The sequence below is a fragment of the Pezoporus occidentalis genome, unplaced genomic scaffold, assembly GCF_034315485.1.
Source record: "Pezoporus occidentalis ecotype Australia unplaced genomic scaffold, CSIRO_AGI_Poc_V1 ctg16, whole genome shotgun sequence".
NCBI classification, from domain to species: domain Eukaryota; kingdom Metazoa; phylum Chordata; class Aves; order Psittaciformes; family Psittacidae; genus Pezoporus; species Pezoporus occidentalis.
Genome location: NW_026913425.1, coordinates 7,935,629 through 7,956,777, shown reverse-complemented (window position 1 = coordinate 7,956,777; position 21,149 = coordinate 7,935,629). Strand labels below are relative to the sequence as shown.

Below are 21,149 nucleotides of genomic sequence, written 5' to 3'. Positions count from 1 at the left end.
CTAGTAGGAAAAAAATCCCATCATTGAGGGTGTTCTCATGTGATGGGCAGAATAAGATAACAAAGACACTGTGATTTTTCATTTTTAACTTCTAAGGCTGGATCTGAGCATGGAAAATTATATAAATTTCTCTCACCTGAATGACCTTACATAGTGTTTTCATACATTCTTTCAACCTTGCTGGTCTAATTGAAAGATAATCCACAGATCTCAGAGGCGAAAAGTCAATTCACAAAAAGCAAAATCATGGAAATGTGGTAAATTCACTGGGAATATCTCCAGAGCAGTTGTTAGGATCTGTTCTAGCTCTCTTGGGTTGATTGATATTGTTTTAAATAGGATTCGCAGTTTCAGCCTACCACCAACCACTTGAGTAGTTTCATCTATCTCAAACGAAGCCGTGGTTGCTGCAGTAGGGCTGTAGTGCAGACAAACAATGCAAGTATGAGCCTAAACAGATCTATCCCATGGTTCTGTGTTCCTGAAGCAGTACCTTGCAGAAACTCAGAAGCAACTGCAATATTGCTTACCCTGAGTGGATATGAGAACTTGCTTCCCTCTTAAAAAAAGAAGCAAGTCAAATAGGTAGAAGTGCCTCCTCAGAAGCTTGCTGTAACCATGTATGTATCAAGGAACAGATGAGATTTGATTTAATTAATTTTCTTTATGGTATATACTTTTCTCTTTTAAAAAATGGAGATTTGTAGCAATATAAAAACATGCAGTAAAATAATTATAAATAACTACAGGAATACCTTTGTAAATACATTATTCCCTACCTGCATGACAGTGCCTGTGGAATATTGCATGCAAATATTTAATATACTGTTTATTTAGAGCTTTTAGAAAATATATTTCAGCACCTGGTATTTAAAGTACCTATCAGTATTCAAGGTACCTATTAGAACATATTAGCTGTCTTTTTAAAGTTAATTTGACCTCCTGAAGTCTTTGTACGATAGGGGGAACTATTGTGGATCTTGGGTTTTATGTGAGATGGTAAGAAGCAGTGATTGACTTATCTACCTTAAAAAATGCAATTTAGGTGTGAAAGAGAAACCAAATTTCCCATTTACTGTATCCATCATTAAAATTCTATGCTTTTTAAAAAGTTTATTGTAAAAATAATCAATCCAGGAATTAATCCCAAAATGGTGCAGAGGCTTCTGTGTCTATGAGATCTCCAGGTTTATCTAGCTGCATACCTGGTTCTTTCTACTGCTAGAGCTCCTTAAAATTGAAATTAATACACTGATAGCTCCGCTGGCTGACAGGAGATCCAAGTCTGGCGTGTGAACTGAAAACGTAAAGACGTAAATCCACTTGGTCTTTACCCAGCATTTGCAGCCATGAACAAGGGATCTTGATGTTCTTATATTCGTTTTATACCGTTCAGTATAAAATAGTACTGTTAAGAGCTTATGAGCTCTTTTTTTTAAGCTACCAGTAGAATATTTGCAGTATAAGTAAGTTTCACATTATTTCTGTGAAAAACAATGATAATAGCAGGATTACACTTTCATGAAAATTTAGATTGCTGACTTGGTGGCAGATGCATCGTCAGATCACAACTAAATAAACCACTTCAAGCAGCTCTTCTACATTATTCATTTTGTTTTTGTAAAGTTAGATATTTGTATTTATAAACTTTTGTTATTTCTGTAAAGACTACTATTTGTATGCCTTACAATTATGTTCAGGTTAAATATTTACTCTTTATTAATAAGTTTTTTCCTGTTCTTTGAAGCAAAATAATAGTAAACTCAAATCAATATGAGTTTTGTACAAGGCAGGAGCATAATGCTTTGGCTTCAGAAGCCCAAACCTATTTATACTACAGCTGATAAACAGATTTGAATTGATTTCTGCAGTGATATATCAAGAACATTTACAGCAACTTTTCTTTAAAATCTGGAAGTTTTAAAGTTGGTTTTCTAAGTGACCTTGTTACATATGTATTGCCCATGTATGCCTGCTGATAGATTAACGGAGAGTGCTGAATTTGAGTACTTAAAATTCCAGAGAACTTTTTTCACATGTAGCCTTTCTTTACTTCTATGTGTGTGTGAAAATAGAAAGACTTCTGTTGAATTGTCTAACTGCTTACTTAGTTTATTGTGCCTTTATTCTAGGTTGCTCTTGTCACATGAATCTCTGGCCTCTATGACATTAAGCTTGTCAGAAAGTCAGTCCACTTCGAGTGTTAAGCAAGAGTGGGCGCATGGGTACAAGACACTTCCTTCTGTTGCTCCTGACCAAGGTTTTCAAAGCAGCAGTGAGCTTGGGGACTTACTAAATTTTTCACCTGGAACATCCGTGTCAGGTAACTGCATATCTAATTCATTACTATCCTACTTATATGGCACAGAAAATAAGCATTCCCCTTACACTAGTCCTCACCATTCCTCAGCCTGGTCTCAATTAGCGTGCTCCAAAAAAAGATCACTCTCTCTGTCTCCTCTGTCTGATGGCATTGGGATTGACTTCAATACAATCATCCATACATCCCCAACCTCTTTGGTGTCCTATATCAACAGTTCCAGGACATCACCAGCAAATGTCTCCCCACAGCCTGAGGTCTATGGACATTTTTTGAGAGTGAGAGAAAGCTGTATGCCCCAAAATTGCTCTATTCCATCTGCCCAGAAAGTCCTCCTCATGTCTAATGGCAATGTCACCTTCTCAGGGTACACTGATAATGGGGCTGGCGAGTACCAGCGGATGCAGCAGCTGGAGCAAGCCAGCTTGGAGATGGGTGCTGCAAGTAACATGGTGATCCAGGTGGGCATGCTGCCTGCAGACAACCAGGTGGTGGACATCCTGAAAGATGGACAGCTGGACAGCTATTCGAACCATATGGTTGACATGCCTCTTCCACCCATGCTACCACCACCTCCTTCTCAAGGGCCCCCACCACCATACCACGCTCACCAGCACCGGCATCCACACAACCTTCCCAGTTGCGTTCACCCATTGGCTATGCCTGTTTCTGCCCCGGGCTCCCTGCTTGATGAAGACAGTGAGTCAGGCGATTTCAATGGCAAGTATGGCTGTTGTTGGTTAGACTGTGGTGCACTGTACAACCAGCAAGAGGAACTTGTGTGGCACATAGAGAAGATTCATATAGACCAGAGGAAAGGAGAGGACTTTACTTGCTTCTGGGCAGGGTGTCCACGAAGGTACAAGCCATTTAATGCCCGTTATAAACTGCTGATTCACATGAGAGTCCACTCAGGAGAGAAGCCAAACAAATGCACAGTAAGTCTGAATTGTGTCTCTCTTACCAATAATAGGTCTTATATTGCTCACAAAAATAACAAAGAATTTGTAATTCTACCTTTCTTTTTCCAGTTATTTGTGTGCCTTTTTAACTAGCCTGTGTGAATGAATGACTGCTCCATCTTTGACCCTAGACTGAAAGGAAAGGTAGTCTTTAATTTGATATGCAGTGAGAGACAGGGGTGGACAAAATGTTATTTTCTAATTTTGTAGTCTTTTACTGTAGACTGCAAAATTGACTTAGTAGACCATGATAAAGTACAGTTTAAAGCACCCTCTGTACTTAAGTACCTGTATGAAGGAAACGTAGGAAGAGTACTCTAGAATAAATGGCACAATTTTACTCTTGCCTTATGTTACTCCTTTTAGACTTGAGGAATTTTCGGGATCTTGCATAATGTTACCATGAAAAACTGAGAAGAGCTGGGTATTTCTTAAGGCAGTTACTTGTTTCATTGCTAACAAAAAATAGACGCACAGCCCTGTTTTCATGAATACATTAGGAATTTAGCACATGATTTCTCTGTTTGCAGATTCTAGCAATGAGCAGTCAACCCACAGAGTTTTTCTTACTGGTTTTCTTAGGGTCATTGCAAGTCAGTCTCACACACATGTAATCAGATGGGATAACAATGCAGCCAGTAAAGCATAGAATCACTTTATGTTTAAATTCCAGTGAACAACCTGTAATTTCTGTACTTCAGATTCTTGACTTGGATGATGAGTAGCTTACTTTTGCTGTGTGCTTACTTAGTGCCAGCAGAAAGTAATCTCACCAGTGCTGTTTCCAGTCCTCAGCATAATCTAGTAAAATAATGAGTATATAATTTCTAGGAATAACTGCTGAATATTATTCACTTGAAAATAACATACTTATTTATATGTTATGAAATTTAAATTGGTCCAGGAGTCTATTTCTATTTGTGTGCCTAGTTAGGTAATTTTCTTACCATGATGTAGATGTTTGCTTGTGCAGTAGATAGAGAAAACTTTTTTATTTCACTTTTGTTACAGCAAAGGGCCAATCTCCTTGAGGGAGAGCAGGTATCTTCCTAGATTTCTCTCTTAAATTTAAAGGATTTGGTAGAGATTAGGCCACAACACTAGGGAGACTCTTACCTTTCGCTTTAGTCACACCATACTCTGAACTGGGGCTTTCTGGACACTTTTTAAAAAATTCCATGATACAGTCTTTTCTGCTCTCCAGATATATTGTATCAGAGTTCTTGTCAGTGTTGTGGTGAGAGGGAAAAGGAGAAAAACGAATTATTAGGAGTAAAGAAAGTAATATTTTAACAGAATAGCACCTGGAGAAAAGGGACAGAGACAGGTGAGTGAGGGCAGAAAACAGTATGAAGAAAGAGCTGGAATGGTAAGAGAGCACTGTAAAAAGAGTAATGGAGGTACCCAGCATCTTCTAGTAGGAGAATTATGGTGAGGGATCCAGTAGACCAGGGGAAACAGTGTGTTGGTATCACTCTATACTCTGCCCTGCCTATTCAGAAAGGATGCTTAGTGACCTTCTCAAGAAAGTGGGAAGTGACCTTGTTATGTGGCCTCCTCCAGGAGTGCTTAGCTTTGAAGAAATTGTCATTCACTAGTGATAAATATGTTAATGTTTAAGAGGATAGAATACTTCATATGGTAACATTTTTAAGATAACTAAATCTAAACTAAAGCGTGTGCCATGTCATGGTGTGTCAAAAAAATGTAAGAGGTGTCTGTATTAGCTTCTCAGAGAGGATTGCTTTCATAAACATTAAAAAGGGTGATTAATTTCACTGAACTTCATCAAGTATTGCTGAATCATTGCTAGATAGTGCCAAGAAGTCTGCATATCAGAACCAGCAGCCACATGCTTGCTTTCATGTTATAAATGTAATGAAATGTAGAAATAGGGTAACATGATAACCCTCATAATGTGGGTAGAAACCTGGAACATAGACCTCCTTTCTTGGGACAGAATGCAGAAATAGCATTCTTTAGCAGGGTTTGAGAGGAACAGCATGCTGTCTTCTCCCTTCATCATTTCACAAGTGGTATGAATTTGGAAAAGAGTATTTGACTTTCTAATGCCCAGGAGCCATGGTCTGGAAGTACCTCAATAGATTTAGGAAACTGCTCTTCAGCCAGACTTCATACCTGTTTCACCAAGCAGTGAAATTTACATTCATATCAATTCAGTTTGTTTTAAACTGAGATTTAAAGTGAGGTACTAAAGAGAACACTTTGGGCAAGGTGATCACGAAGTATGATTTCTGTAATTAACAAAAAATATGCAAACGAAATCTCAAGCTTTTCACAAAACCTGTATGAATGTATGCATTTAAGAGAAAACAATAATTCATAATCTTTATTTGTCCGCCTACAGTCTTTCTATATTTATGCCTCTTTCACTAAGAACATTATAAAGTAAAAGTTTACGTCCACTGCAGTTTACAGACTAATAAAAGGCAGTCTAGTAGACAAAGCATGGAAGGAAAGATGTCACATCTATTATGTGAGCCAACCAGCTTTACTACAGAGAATATGTATCAGAAGCAATAGGTCTTTGGAAGGAACTTATCAAGACGTCCTGTAATCAAAGGAAGCCAGTTACACTAGTTACCTTAGTGACATCACATGGTAGTCACTGTATGTGTTGATAGTTCTTAACATTTTGCAAGAGACAATCTTCTCATTAAGCATATATTACAGTGTGTCCTAGTCAGTATAATCATCATGCAATGCTTGTTCCTGTGCAGATGAGTGCAGAAACTGTATCATCTTACACTGTTTTCTGTATCCCAGTGGTTTGCTGTGATAGATTAGTAAGCTTTGCAAGGTTTTGGTATTAACAAGGTGAGGGTTACTTCCAAGTTGTGTTACTGTGACACAGAATCAGACGCACAACTAATTACAAGCTAAACTTCATAAAATCATTTTATTCTTCTCTGTTACCACTCTGTGATGATGAAATCATGTATTTGAGAAGAGACTTGAAGAACATCTAGGACTGCAGTTAAAATCAGAGTCAAGTAGACTATTCCTTTGACTTCACCAGTAGTTTTGCCACATCTGAAATAGTTCCTATTTATCTATGTAACAAAAATTTGAAATGATATAGCTACAAATGATACTTTATTCATTAGTTCCTTCTTGTTCTGGACGATCAGTCTTCTTCAGTTCTAGAATATGAAAGTGTTGTAGGGTGAGTATTAATCAGATAGCAGCACATAAAAACTTGTGATGGTTATGATAATCAGATCCAAACATACAGTCAAGCATTCTTAAAGTCAAAATCTCAGCATATACTTGTCCCTCTGCATGAAACAAACAAGGGTGGAGTGGAAAATAATTGCATACTGATTCTGATAGATTTGTTTAATGTTGTTGGTCTTCTGTGAATCAGGATCTTTTTTTTCCAGCTTTAACTGAGTTCTCTGATGAAGGTGCATGCTCAGATTAGGTTTTGGCAATTTGATCCAGTATACTTTCTCTGTGTACTGAAGAGTCGTGGTGTATTTTTCATTCCTGCCCAATTTTAGAAGGTATTTAAATTTTAAAAAGTATTATTTTAATGGAAGCCAACGTAGGTGAATATACGTGGCTTTGCTTTATTACATGGAAATTTGTGAAATTAAAGAGTACCTGCATGCAAAAGTCCTCACTTGAATTTGACTTGTTTGGAATACGAATTCATTAAATAGCTGCTACAAAGTATTGGTCTCCCTCACTTTTCATTGAAACATGTTTCAAGTTCTGTTCTAACTTGACTCCATCTGGAATGCATTCTTCTTTTCAGTGACCTGGTTCAAAGACTGAAAAAAAAACCAATATTAATGACATGGTAAAATATATATAGTGTCTATTCCTATTGGAAGATGTTGGGGAGTTAGACTAGTTGATCTTTGAAGGTCCATTCCAACCCAAACAATTCTATGATACTATGATTCTTTATATGAAGTAGGTATAGCATGTCAAATGATTTGTATTTATTTATTAATCTATGCATTAGCTTGTACTTTGTAGGAATAAGTTAAAGAAGAAAAAGTTGAATAAAAAATGGATGTTGAAATGCAAGCAGTTAATATGCTGGTGTTTGAGATAAAATCTGTAACATTTGCCAGCAGCTACCACCCAGTGGTATCTGAGGTTCCCTCAGATTTCCTCTGGATTAGAAAAAAGAGAATTTTCAGCAGCTGTGGAAACTCCACAGCAGCAATTGGAAAATGCTGAACTTTTGCCCTTTTTGGCTCAACCTGTGAGGTTATTTTCTACTCAATCTTCTTTCTTTTATAGTGAGTATTTCTCTAGTTTTCAAGTTCAGCTACAATAAGTGGTACTTGATTAGTCTTCTTGTCATGATGTGCAATCACTGAGCTTAATATGTTTATTCTGCTGTAAATAGCAGCAGCATATTGTTAAATTTCAGGCTCTCTCCTTGCAGTTTCATTCAGATACACTGGGAATGCTTCCCCTTTTGACACTGAGTTAAATCTTTCTGCTTTCTGTGAGATTTGAGCTATGCTTCAGCACAATGACATTAATATTTCGTAGTATGGGATAGTAGTACTCACACTGCACTTTTTATCACAGCTGCTAGATGTGATATAAAACAATAACATTGCTAGTATCCCTCTCAGATTTGAAGCAATATCCATGTAACATCTGCTAAATATTAAAAACTATCCTGCCACACACAGCCTACTAAGCATGTAAACTAGAAGATACGGTTAAAATAAAACCCCATGAAAGTTAACACAGTTGTATAATGCTTTTTTTGAGACACAAGTAAACATCTTAGGGTGAGCAAGCATATTTAGATAGAAGCTATGTATGCTACTTGAAGAACATATGCTTGGAAGATGGTGTTCAAGATGAAATTTTGATTAAAACCGTTAAATCCATCCTGTAAAAATTATTGGGATTTTTTTTTTTTTCATCTAAAAGCTTTAGCAGTGTGCTTTCATATGGTGTGTTATATGTAGTATGTATTATATATTTTACATACAGTAAATGCCTCTGTTTTTTGGTGATAAGGACATATCAAATCCTATATTGCATTGGAGTTGTGAAAAAGTAGAATATATATATATATATTAATTCACTAAACTAACTTAAACAGAAATACCATAGAAAAGGAAGGGATGTATGAGTAATTTGACGGTATAGTGGTGTTTCAATTTGCAACCATAAAGCTAAGACTTCCTAACTTGTGCAGTTTTAGTAACCTGCTGGCTTTGGTTAGGATGTTTTAGCTGTTTAAAGGAAAAACAGATTATGAATTGTGGGTGTGCCTCCACTAACAGCTCAAACTCATGTGATCACATCAGATGGCACCTAGCCCAAGCAAATAAATCTTATCTCTAAATAATGGTACTAATGCTCTTTTAATACTATTCTTTCAGTATGAAATACCTAATGCATCCGTAATTCAGAATGTAATGATACACGCTTTTCCTGTGGCTGCTCAAGATGCACAACTTCCAGTTGAGTTTGGTGAGCACCTGAAGTAACCCTTTGGTATCCAAAGTACTGACCCTTAGTATCATCGCATCGCATACATTCAAAAATGCAAAGCAAACTCCTCTCTACATGCAGATGTAGAACTGATGAAGGTGAAAGCCAGTAGCCAGAAACCCATATTTTGTGTTACAGCATAAAATTTATGAAACCTTACTCTTGTTCTTCTAAGGAATAATTTGATTGTTCTGTTAAGTATTTGAACCAGCTTTTCTTGCTTTTGACTTAGATATTTGGAAAATTTAAGACAGATTTTTAGTTAACTTTTTCAAACAGTCATCTTTTCAGTTTCACTGTAATCCAGAACATGGTTGTGAAGTATCCAAAAATAACAATGAACATTCCTAATTATACAAACACTTATATTTGTGTGGAATGGTTTCTAATTTATTATCTCTTTGTGTTTGTGGATAGGCACAAAGATTATATTTTATTTGTAAGATTATATTTTTTATGTTCATTTCCCTGGGGCAAGATTTTGATTGAACATTTTTGAGTTTGTTTTTTTTTTTTTGTTGCTGTACCAAACTATAAATAAATGGTAAACTAAAAAAAAAAAGAAAAAGAATCACTCTTAAAAATTTGCCTGAGGAAGACAAGAATCAGCTTGATTCACTCTGATCCCTGAAGAAATTCTGTTCTACTGCCACTGTAGTCCCAATTAGCAGAGGTGGCATTTAGCATGTGGTAAAAGCTTGTGTACTTTTACAGAGAGATGCTTGAAGAGTAGGTTTCCAAAGGACCTGGACAGTAGGATTAGGCACTGTTCAGAACATGACTTCCTATAAATGGTTGAAATTGGCTTTTTGGACAAGGATATTACCAATAGAGCCAGTGCAGTGGAGTCTTCTGTTATAGAAATACAATTGCTGTTGATCTTGTGTTAACAGGGTTTGAAAAACTGCTGAACAAACAAGGCTGCATGGAAACAGAGAGGTGCAGTTTGTCTGTGTGGAGAGATGAATTAACTGAGAGAAGGAAATTCAAGAAGAGGCGCTAGGGAGAATGCTGTGACAATTTTGTCTATAACTGCTGTGGAACCCAGTTAGATCTGTTCAGTGTATCTTGGTTTGCTAAACCTTGGTATAGTCATATGGTGATTGTTTTCTGGTATCACTGCTATCCACTAGGAGTGCTTGATTTTCCTGTCTGTTAAAGGCTGTTTTAATTTAAGTTTGATACTTTCTTACCATCATTTTAAAGGGTATATAGAAACTTTATTCTGTGAGTATTCAGCTCTTGAGAATTAATACACATCATTACAAAGTTCAAGATCACAAGTGAATCATTTTAGAGAGATGTCACTGTGGTAAGAAATTCTTTTTTTAAGAGCAGTTTCTGCATAAAATGTTGAGATGTAGTGTTCCTCATCTGTCCATGAGGCAGTTTGCTCATTACAAAGAGTTGTTATAAATAATTTCCGTCCCTCTCTTTTCTCCCTCTTTGAATGCATTCTATTGGTCATCAACTGGCACAAGCTCAAGGAAAAGATGACAACGTGCCTTTATGGGTACTCTTGGTTCATTTCTATAAATACGTTCAAACAAAATTACATTGCTTTGTCTCTTTATTTTTTACTTTTTAACATCAGCAGAATTGCCTCCATGGTTAATCAGATGTAAACACCAAGCAGTACCACTGTTCTTCAAGGTCTAGAATGGATGCCCATGGATGTATTTTCCTAGTAACATTCAGATTTCTGTTTTAAGAAATTACAGCTATGCAAACAAGCTTATCTGGGCCAACAATAAAAAAAATCATTGCTTCTAATTAGGAGTTGTCACATAATAGAAAAGACAAGGCTTCTTTTGTTCCATGAAAAGCCTGCTTTGCCTGCTTACAAAAATGCATGGATTTCTTTCCAGTGGCTTTACATAATTGGTATGACAAAGTTTCAGTCCTGTGATCTTAGAGTTTCCAAGTGATTCAGACACACTTGTCAAACCTTGTTTAAGGTATTTGATGTTAATCTTTTACAGAAGCTGGTAGACTGCATGAACATGGGGCTTGCTTTGTCTAAAGAGTGGGCTATACATAAACTGAATTAAGGAATATTTATGTTGAGACTGCTAAGATTATCAAGAGTCCTTTTTTTTTTTAGAAATGAGCCACTGTTGAGAAACAAGGCTGCCCAGCTCTGACTGACTCACAAGGACTCTTGGCTTTTGAATCCCTGGACAAATGTGGCCTGAATTCATTGTGTAAATTAACAATGTGAGCTACTAGGTTGTGACACGAATTTTATGTCTGCATCAGTGAAGTAGGTCCATTATCCTATAACTTGTCAAGAAAAGAGACATACAGATTGAGCAAATACTGTAGAAATCATTATAATGGATAGCTCTGCATGCAGAGTGACTGAAAATATACAACATGTCACAAGTTAAACTCAGCTAAATTAGTGTCTGTGAAGCCTGGGTTGTGAACATGGCGTTTCAGTGAACCAGTGGAGAGTTTGGCTCCAAATTAAAAGCAAACAATCTGCAAGGTTGTTGAACAGCTTTAAGGGTGATAAGGTTCTCAAAAGTTTGTCATGGTTTTGTGAGAGTTGACATTTCCTCTGAAGGCAGAGGTTTTCTGCTTCTGGTTGGCAGGAGCTGTTGAAAAGCCACTGAACACAACACTAACCTGTAATAGTGCTTCTGAATCATCACACATCTTGAAAAAATGGTGATGCCTTCTTTGGAAACTTATTTTCTCCCCTCATCCTTCAGCCACCCACAGTGAAAAGCTTTGGGGTTAATGTCTTAATTTCATTTATGGTTTTCAGTGCAAGAAACGCAGTGATAATATGTTGCAGATATTCTTTGCAAGGCTTAGAAGACAGCAAAAATGAAGTTATCATAGCAGGTTCTGTTTACTAACTTTAGTTCTTATACTTCTTTCACCATATTAGCATCTGGGTGCTTTATTTTTTTCCATTACATAAGATGAGATGGGTCACTGAATCCATCACCATAGGCTGAACTATTAGAATCCCTCTAGTACTAGTATCCTTCTGGTCTGTGCTGGTGTGATAGACCCTCTGTTACCGTCAAGCAAAAATGGTATCTGGTCAGCAAAGAAATGGTATATCCTGCCACTCTCTGAACCTGAGGGACACAGAGAAGACCGAAGTGATCTGAATAAGGACAATTCTTGATTGCTTATAGGAAGGAGGACTGTGTTCGTCCAGAACCTGGATATTTCCATGACCATGAAATTCTGATACAATTTTAGCTCAAATATGTTAGTACAAACTGATTTGTATTTCCAGAAAATAGTAAAAGCTAGTTGGTTATCATCTGTCTCTCAGCATTATCTTGAGATACTGGGTTTTTTCTTCAATAGCATGTAATATAACTGAGAAGCATGAGGTCTTTAATGACTTACAGTTCACAAGTGAAGGTTACAGCAATGTTCAGTAAGAGGCAGCTGCAAGTTCTCTTTTAGATGTACTGGGGGAATCATGTCTCAGGTGTGAATGCAGAGAACATGTCTGGCAGTATGTGGACGTAGAACATTTCTGTCACAGTCTGTGCTTGTTGCAGAAACTGGAAACAGATGTGTTTTCGTAAACAACCCACTGCTTGTTTCTCTGGACTCTGGGGAGGAAGGACATGGGTGTGTAGTATAACTTTGACATGCTTTCAAAAGGAAAAGGAGGAAATTAGACGAGCAGTCTTTACATTGTATGTGAGGACAATATGCCAGTTTTGACTACTCTTTTTTTTTTTTTTTTGTGCATATTTACATTTTTTTCCCCCAATTTTCAACATTTATAGACAGGATTAAATCAATTTTGTGTTGGTTGTGAAGATTTCTTTTCACAGTCCTTACAAAATTCTGTGCAGAGGGAGCAGTCCACAACACTAATCATGGGTATGTGGTATTTGGATCTCTTCTAGCATGTACCCAGCAAGCTCAGAGTTTAGGCTGCTAGCTCATCTCTGTCATTGTAAGACCGTGTAGGTGCAGTCTTTGTGATCCTTAGAGCCTCCCTCAGTGGACTAGTGACATAAGCCATAAAAACAACAAGGTTTTTTGTATTTTTTTGGCCAAAAAATCACAAACTCAGTTATTCTGTTTTATCTTTAGAGTGACACTGAGGAAGACAGAATAAATGTTCTGTCGATGTTTTAGAATCTGACCCATTACTGTGGATTAGGTGTGTATACCCTGTGGTATTATGGATTCCATGAATTTTCATTTTTATCAAAATATATTTGTTAAAAAAAAAACAAAACAAACCAAACAACTACTTTTTAAGATTCCTTTGTATGGTAAGAGTAAGCTGAATTAAATAGCTTGAACTCTTCCAATTTTTGAATGGTACTTGGCATTCTTTGCATTAACTCATTCAGTGTTTCAGCTTGCTTGATCATTAAAGTTTCCAGAAACTGCATGTTTTTCCTTCTGAAGTTGAAAGCTGAGAAAAAATGCTATTTATCTTAATGACCTGTGCATCAAATTTAATAACAGATAGGCTTTTCTTTGTAAGTTAATTAAAAACTTTACACAGAAAAATGTTTCATTTGAGTCCCAGAAAAATAATTGTCCATTCTGTAAAAAAAACCTCCTCCACAAACCGTCACCACTCCTAAAACAAATGAAGATGTATAAAGTAATTGAAATGTGTTATTTAAAGTTGCCCAGGAAGTTGTGAAGTATTTGACCTGTGTAAGGCACAAATGTTTTTAAAAAGCTAAAAGTGTAAAAGAAACCCAGCTATTCCTGGTAAGAAGCAGGCATATTGTGTTGTATTTGTTTATTTATTTGATTGCTTGATTTATTTATTTTCTTTGAGTATTTTCATCTGTATTAGCCTGTGGGATAAGATGAAATGTTTTGTTCTGAGGTTCTGTCTTCTCAGTCTAGTTATACCAGAGTTGCTGGCAGTGTTTGGTCATCTAAGCTTCTTTGAGTTGTTGATATGAAGAGCTGATGAAATTTCTTAACTTACGGAAAAATGCTCTAGTTTTTTTTATTTGCTGATATAATTATGTATGAGATTTTGTAGGGTCAGAAGATGAGCTGATTTATGGATATGGGCATTCAATTTCAAATGATTATATTACCAGAGCTTTACATGTTACTGGCCACCTGCACAACCATGATAAATCATAATTTCTGAACACTTAGTCCACTACAATTCCTGAGGTCAGACACGCATTTTAATTTGCATTTGGAAGAGACTAGTTATATACTTGTGGTATACTACAACACAACTAATAGGTAGTAACTTGTGAAGTGTTAGTATCTTGATAGTTTGCAGGTGTACCTGTTGACTGCTTATGAGAGAGAACTGTCAGAATCGTAAAACATCCTTGCCAGTTTTCAATAAGCCTGATTTTTAAAATGTTTGACAAATTTTGCAGATTAGTGCCATTTTTTTTTGTCAGGAAAATTCTGGAGCATATCGTAACTGCTAGAAAGAAAAAACAAACAAATAATACAAACACCAAGACACACACAAAACCCAGCTGTTAAAAATTGGTATTATTTTTTGGTAGTTAATCATGACCTTGTAAAATGCAGTTCAATTGTTTAAATTTCTACATTGGTTCTCATGGTGTAAGACCTGAAACTTGCTGTAAATCAACTGTTATCATGGGTAAGAGCTTTTCGTCTGAAGTGAGAAATGTAATGAAGGGGTAGGGAAGCAGCAAAGATTTTGGTCGCTGTCCTTCCAACAGAGATACACAGGGGCTTTTGGCTGTATTTTCCATAGCGTGTTGGGCACCTCACAGTGAATACCTGACTGTCCTTGAACATGGCTTCCTGGGGAAATGTCATTAACACTTAGAATAACTTACTGGTGGTATTCAGGTCAGGTGGATTTTATCGTGCCATTGTTTCATTATTGAAGAAGAGTTAATGAGATGCATCCTGTAAGCATGCAAGTACATAGTACATGGTCCATATGCCTATCTCACAGGGGATCCATCCCGGAAAATGTGACATTTGGCCTCACTGGCTTTCCATACATGTGTGGATGTGTTAGAATCTGGAGCTAGTTATGAATCATATTCTTAGTAATGATGCTATTGAAAACTTGCTTTGATTAGCTTTTCTTTGTCAGGTGTATGTAAACAGACATTTTGATTTTTGAGAACTGCAACTTCAGAAAGCTCTGTTTTATTTGTTAGAAATAAAATACAAATAGAAATGTCTTCTGTAAAACAAGCTGCCTCCATTTTTTCAGCTGCCTCCAAGCTTTTTCAGTGTTGCTGTACAAACCCATCAAACGCTAACCATTAACTTGCTTTTTTCTGTTACTTCTAAGTAGGAGGAAATACCTCTGTTTTTCAAAGGCTAATAAACATTCCAATAGAGAACAAAACTGACTTCTCTTTTGGGGCAGGAGACCATTGATGAGAATGACAGTGGCTTTGATAAGTCACTTTTTCTCACCCTCCAGTGTACAATAATAACTAGAATACTCAGCTAACTCTGGAGTAGTGTTGATTGCTGACTTTTTTAAAAGGCATGACTGCATTGTGTTTTGTCTGTTGAAAGAAATGGTGTAAAGGCCTTAGTTTGCAGTCACTTTATCTCTTAGAGTAATTTGTTTACCTGATTCTACTGCTAGATGTACTACCCAGGTACAAGCCACTTTTTTTGTGGTGGATAAAGAGACTTAGCTGATAAAGGAGTTTATTATGTTTCTCTGCTGTAAAGTACATTGGTCTTGCTCTCAGAAAATGTTAGTACTTTCTTCTTTGTTTGAACCATACCTCTATTTTTCCAGTAATTGTTGTCTTTGACTTAGATCTCATTAGGATTATGCCAAGGTCACTGAATGGCATGTCAGCTTAATTACAGTGGCTTTCAAGCTGAACAGTTCTGACTCACAAGTAGGAATTCACGGTTAGGTAAATGAACAATCTGAGTCTCTGAGCTGCATACCATGCAATGCTTAGCTCTGTGCACCAAGATGCTGAGTGAAGACAGTGTTCCTAGGCTCCAGTAAATGGCAGCTGGAGTTCAAAAGCCCTTGACTTGGAATAGGACTGAACCACCTTAAGGGTTGACCGTAAGCTGCAGTTTTTAGCTGTGTAATTTTAAGCAATTTAGGCATGAACAGGCCTCTCTTATCCCAGTTAAAAAGCTGTATAATGGTGGTGGGGAGTGTGAGATGTCTAGTACCCTAAAGGAAAGCAGTGTGACTTTTTCATTGCAAACAGTGAAGTATTGAATAGTTCTAAGCCCTGCACAGGAAAAAAAAACCAAAAAACAAAACAACATCCCACCATCAAGTAAAAATTACAGCTCTTCAGAAAAGGACTTTTTTGACCCAGAAGTCTCCATGTTATGAAAACAACTTTATTATAATTATGTCAGGACATGTGTCATTGCATGTGTTGTTACTTCAAAGTCTTAGATCTTTCTACAGCTGCATGATGTGACCAACATAAGAATTCTGTTTGCAGTGACAGGCAGCTTCCATTTTCAGTCATCTCTGTTCCTTTTTAAACTCTCTGTTTTACCAAACTGACATCCACATATCTTATAGATCAGACTGCTATGTGCTTCTATATTATAACTGGCTTTATTTTGCACTTCAAAGGTCTTTTGCAGTGGTGCTTATCTGCACGAACATCAGGTGGACCTAATAAAAAATGTCAGAATACAGAGGAAAGCAGAATATAGCAAGAAACAGAATCTTTTTTTTGTGTATTCCAGAGTAGGTGCATCAACAACATCTGTCATTTATCTTCCGTTACATTCACAGTCTTAGTGTTTATTCAGCTTTGAACAGAATTAACTCAGGTGATTTTGAGTAAAAGAGAGACAAGAGGAAAGTTCATTTAAAAAAAAAAAAAAAATGTGTACCTTTTATATTGTCCCTAAAGTTCAAGTAACTGAAGTAAGTGTAAATCTCTGTTGGCAATAGACATTGTCAGTTCCAGCAGTTACATTTAGGCAACGATAAAGGGTAGAGTTGTGTATCATGATCACGTTAAATTATAGTCCTAATGAAGGAAGCCAAGAAATGCACTGCTTCAAAAACCTTGTCAAGAGCATCTGTCATCTGATGGCTGAAACCAGCAATCTGAAGGACCTGTGCTACAAATTTGGATTTGGGCTAGAACTGAAGCCTAAGCAGACCATGGGCAAACGCTTAAAAAGCAATAACTAGAATGGAGCAGTAAGGACCAGTGATCTCTATCCAATATAGGATGAATATTGGTGCAGGGCAAACAGAGACTAGGACTAAGCAGTGAATGAGGATCTCCGCTGTATAGTAGTGGCTGTATTCTATGAGCAGTGTCCTGGTTATTTCATGCTACTCTGTCAGCTTCACAGGCTTGTTCTTCATCTCCTGGAGTATTGATTTATATAAGCACAGCTGTCGCTGTGGTCAACTGTATCTTTATTATTTTATTTAGGCTGGACTGTTTCTAATTTAAAAAGAGACATTGCCAAGTAGCATTGTGTAATTGATTGCCTGGCTGGGAGAGATAAAGCGCTGACATAGAAAAGAACTTCTTGAGAGGCTTTTAAGTTTTCTGACAAAGTGTAGCTTTCACCTTGGCCTCAGTTTCTCAGGATGTCTGAGAACTGTGTTTTGCTGCAGTGGGTTGTGATCTCTTAAATGCCTCACCTAGGGAGAGAGAAGAAATTTTCCAGGACATGTGCCTCCTGCATTTCTCAGGACTGTTTGCACAGGTTTATATATTCTCAGTGTGATCTATACAGTAGTGTGCTGTAGGCACAAGAGCATTTTAACGGAGGAAGAAGGAGAAGATGGGTAGGTTCAGGGTTTTTTTAATACTTCATGTGTTTAATTCATTATCAGTAATTAAACTCATAGGCTGATAATGGAATGGAAAAGAAATATCACAAAATAGAAGTATTGTGTCTTTTACTTTAAAATGCACATGGCTGTTGGCTCAGATTTTTCCAGATACTTTCACCTATGAATTCTGAGCTTCTTCTATGAAACCAGCAACAAAATGAACCACCAACATGCAAGTCTCTTTCAATTTCAGTTTCAAAATGAACCACTAACATACAGTCTCTTTCATCATGATCCTATGCTTGATTTCATTTTCTGTGGGACGAGATTGATAGTGAAAACTCTCGCAACTACTTCAACACAAATTAAGTAGCTGAATTCCTAGTTTGTTCAGATATGAATGGTTATTAATGAATATATTTTGCTGTGGTTGATTTGGCAATCAGTAACAGGCATGCTTACATGTAGACTGATGATGGTCGACCCTAATCAGTTTGTACAGTTCACTGTGACCTGATGCTTCCTGGGACACTGATCAAAGTCCTACTAATCTTTCTAATGCAAAGAGTTATTCATTATACCCCTCAGCACATTCTTTGAGAGGATTGTCAGAAGATTTGTGATTTCTATAATAAATCCAAAGCACACAGCATAACCCCCAGTCAGAGGTGGCAACCTGATATTTCTGCATGATGGATTTCAGGACACTAGCGGCTAGTATTCCACAGAGATATGTAACATCTTCATTAGTGTATATAGCAGGCTGTATTTTAAAAAATTACCTCCAAAACTCAGTATCTCAGGACTACCTTTCTGAATAGTCCACTATGCAACAGTGTTTAAAGGGCAAGAAGAAGTAACTGACTGTTCTAGCAGGATAGTCATTGACGTTTTCCTCTTCAGTTTTTTCTGACTCAGGGTTATGAAATATTAAAACAGGAATGAACATTGCTTAAGATAAAAAAATGAATTCTCTAAAATACTGTCATTACGCCCTCCAGTTGAACATGTTTAGCTCTATAATTTTCCATCAGCATAAGCAGAATAATTTAAGTCTCATTATGCAAGTGGTACAAAGAACAGAAGATATAATATTCAGAATCTCTTCCAAATTTTTAAATTACATGAATTGAACGCTGAAAGGCAGCCCCAGGTTATATCACTTTAAGGGAAGGTTTGCTGGACAGTTCACATCACTGCAAAAGTTGGGTAAAATTAGATTTCTACCATGTACCTTCTTCTCTGTCATTATTCGAATTTTATATTCAGAGTGCAAAGAACACGATTATCTCCTAGGACACAGGGGGAATGAAAATCTCTTTTTACTTGATTTGAGGTTTTATTAATGTGGGCAAAAGTGTTGTCATTACAGCTGCATTGACATAAAGGGTAGTTTAACCCAGCTGTCACAGCTGCTCCTTGCAACTGGCCATGGCTCTGAAGACAGCAATCTTTCCCGTGGAAAGACTCAGAAAAGAGGTCTGTGGTTCTCAGTAAGCTCAGGGAAGTCTAGCAAATGCAACTCCCTTGAATTTGCTGTAAACAGCATGGGATTTGCATCCAGGAGTCATAGTCTGTCTCTTCACTAATGCTTAATTCTCTTAGAGGGGCTTTGTCCCCCAGCCTGTAACAAGTCTGCTGTCGAGGTAACCAAAACAACAACAGCTTTTTCTAAGGCTAAAACTTTGCTCCCATGCTTGAAAGAACTTGAAGACTATGTTAATAGTGCCACCTGGTGACATTTCATGTAACCCTGTGCTATTTCTGAAGCAATGCTATAATTTAACATGACTTTTTTACCTGTGTATATTGAGAGCGTTTTCTGCCATGTTAAGAGAATAGCTAATGAGCTAGATCCTCAAGCATCTTTTGCTCTTTTCTTTCACAAAGTGCTTTTTTTGTCTGTTTTCTCAACTTGAAGGCAGTTCTTTAGATATGGTGACAAGATGAAAGGTTCTGCAATGTTGCCTTGCTTGGCATTTCCCTACTGTAGGAGAGATCTTCGACAGTATCAAATTGAGAGCTGTTGAAAAAAAAACCAGTTTCTTGTAACTGTCTGCTATAGTATTCTTTACTTCTACTGATACAGGGTTAAGTGCTGTATCAGTAATGTGAGGAGTAAGACAAGGTACAATTTACTCTAACTGATACATCAGTAGAGATGCATATATAATCACATGGTCCCAAGAAGACAGCACTGGAAAATTTGCAATGCAAATGAAGCTGCAAAATCAAATCAGAAACACATAAACTGGGAACCTGAGTACTTCTAGTGCATTTTTTCTAATGTGACTTGTGTATGTATCTACCTGCTTCTATAGATCTCACTTAAAGTGGCAGGAGCATTAAAATTAATATCTGCAATTGCACCTTGAAGTAGAGAGAAACCAGAAATAGTTTGGTTGGTAGCTTGTTTGCATGGTTAATTAAACTTACTGTTAAGAATTATGGATGTTATATTAATACTTTCAGCTTTTGGACATTATATTAATACTTTTCAACTAAATCAGTCAAACTAAGAACTAAATTAAGTGTACTTTAAATAGCAGGTAAATGCTTGCAAGAACTTAAGACCAAACCATAAGCATTGTATTGTGTTACTGAATCGTGACCTGTATAATATAGCTGAAGAATATTTTTCAGTCATGCTCAAATAGAGGAAAAAAATATTTTTTTTCAAAGAAATTAAAATTTCAAGCAATTAAAAAGCTTTGATCAAAGCAAATATTTGGGCTACAGTCTGTCATTAAAATGAATGTTCCAGTCATTCAGGAGGGGTTTTAATCTGGAGAGTTGAAATCAGGAGGGAGTTTTCTTTAATCTGCTACTGCAGATATTAATGTCTGATTGTCTTTATTTATAATAGTATTCTTCTGAATATTGTATCATCTAAATAACTTCTTTTTAAGCATGGTTTAACAATGTTTTATCATTGCCTAAAAAGTGAAGTCACAATCTGATAATTTTAAAATGCTTTGACCTCTGGAACAATGTTTAAAATGGATTTTAAATGTTTCAAGGAAAACCTAAATGATTCTGAGGTATATTTATAAACTATGTCAAAGACATCATACACTGTGTTATTAAGGGGTATTGGGGGGCTTTTTTCTTTCAGTTATATAGGATCATTTGATCCTATATAATTGGAAGGGACCTTAGACCTTAAAGATCATCTAGTTCTAAACCCCCTGCCATGGGCAGGGACACCTTCCACTAGACCAGGTTGCTCCAAGCCCCGTCCAACCTGGCCTTGAACACAGTCAGGGATGGGGCAGCCACAGCTTCTCTCTACAACCTGTGCAGTGTCTTGCCACCATCATAGTAAAGAATTTCCTCTTGGTGTCCAATCTGTATCTCCCCTCTTTCAGTTTAAAGCCATTCCTCTGTCCTGGGTTCAGCAGTAGCAGTCATTTTTCTCCTTATTAATAGCTGGTGCAGTGCTGTGGTTTTGACTTTCAGCCTGGGAGCAATGCTGGTAACAAACATGAATGGTTTTGGTTGCTGCTCAGCAATGTTTACTCCAACCAAGGGCTGAGTCTCATGCTCTGCCAGGGTGGGAGGGGAAACCAGGAGGAAGCAGAGACAGGACGCCTGACACAGACTAGCCAAAGAGGTATTCCATACCACAGCACATCATGCCTAG

At 37.0% G+C, this 21,149-nt stretch overlaps 1 protein-coding gene across 4 annotated transcripts in view; it reads left to right on the top strand.

Annotated features, from left to right (window-relative positions):
- Nucleotides 1-21,149, top strand: part of GLIS3 (GLIS family zinc finger 3) — a 148,036-nt gene that overhangs the window by 41,622 nt on the left and 85,265 nt on the right. For all 4 annotated transcript variants that reach the window (XM_062612545.1, XM_062612546.1, XM_062612544.1 and 1 more), the window contains exon 3: nt 2,133-3,258. In XM_062612545.1, the coding sequence (XP_062468529.1) occupies nt 2,133-3,258 (1,126 nt within the window). The remainder of the gene's footprint in view (nt 1-2,132; nt 3,259-21,149) is intronic.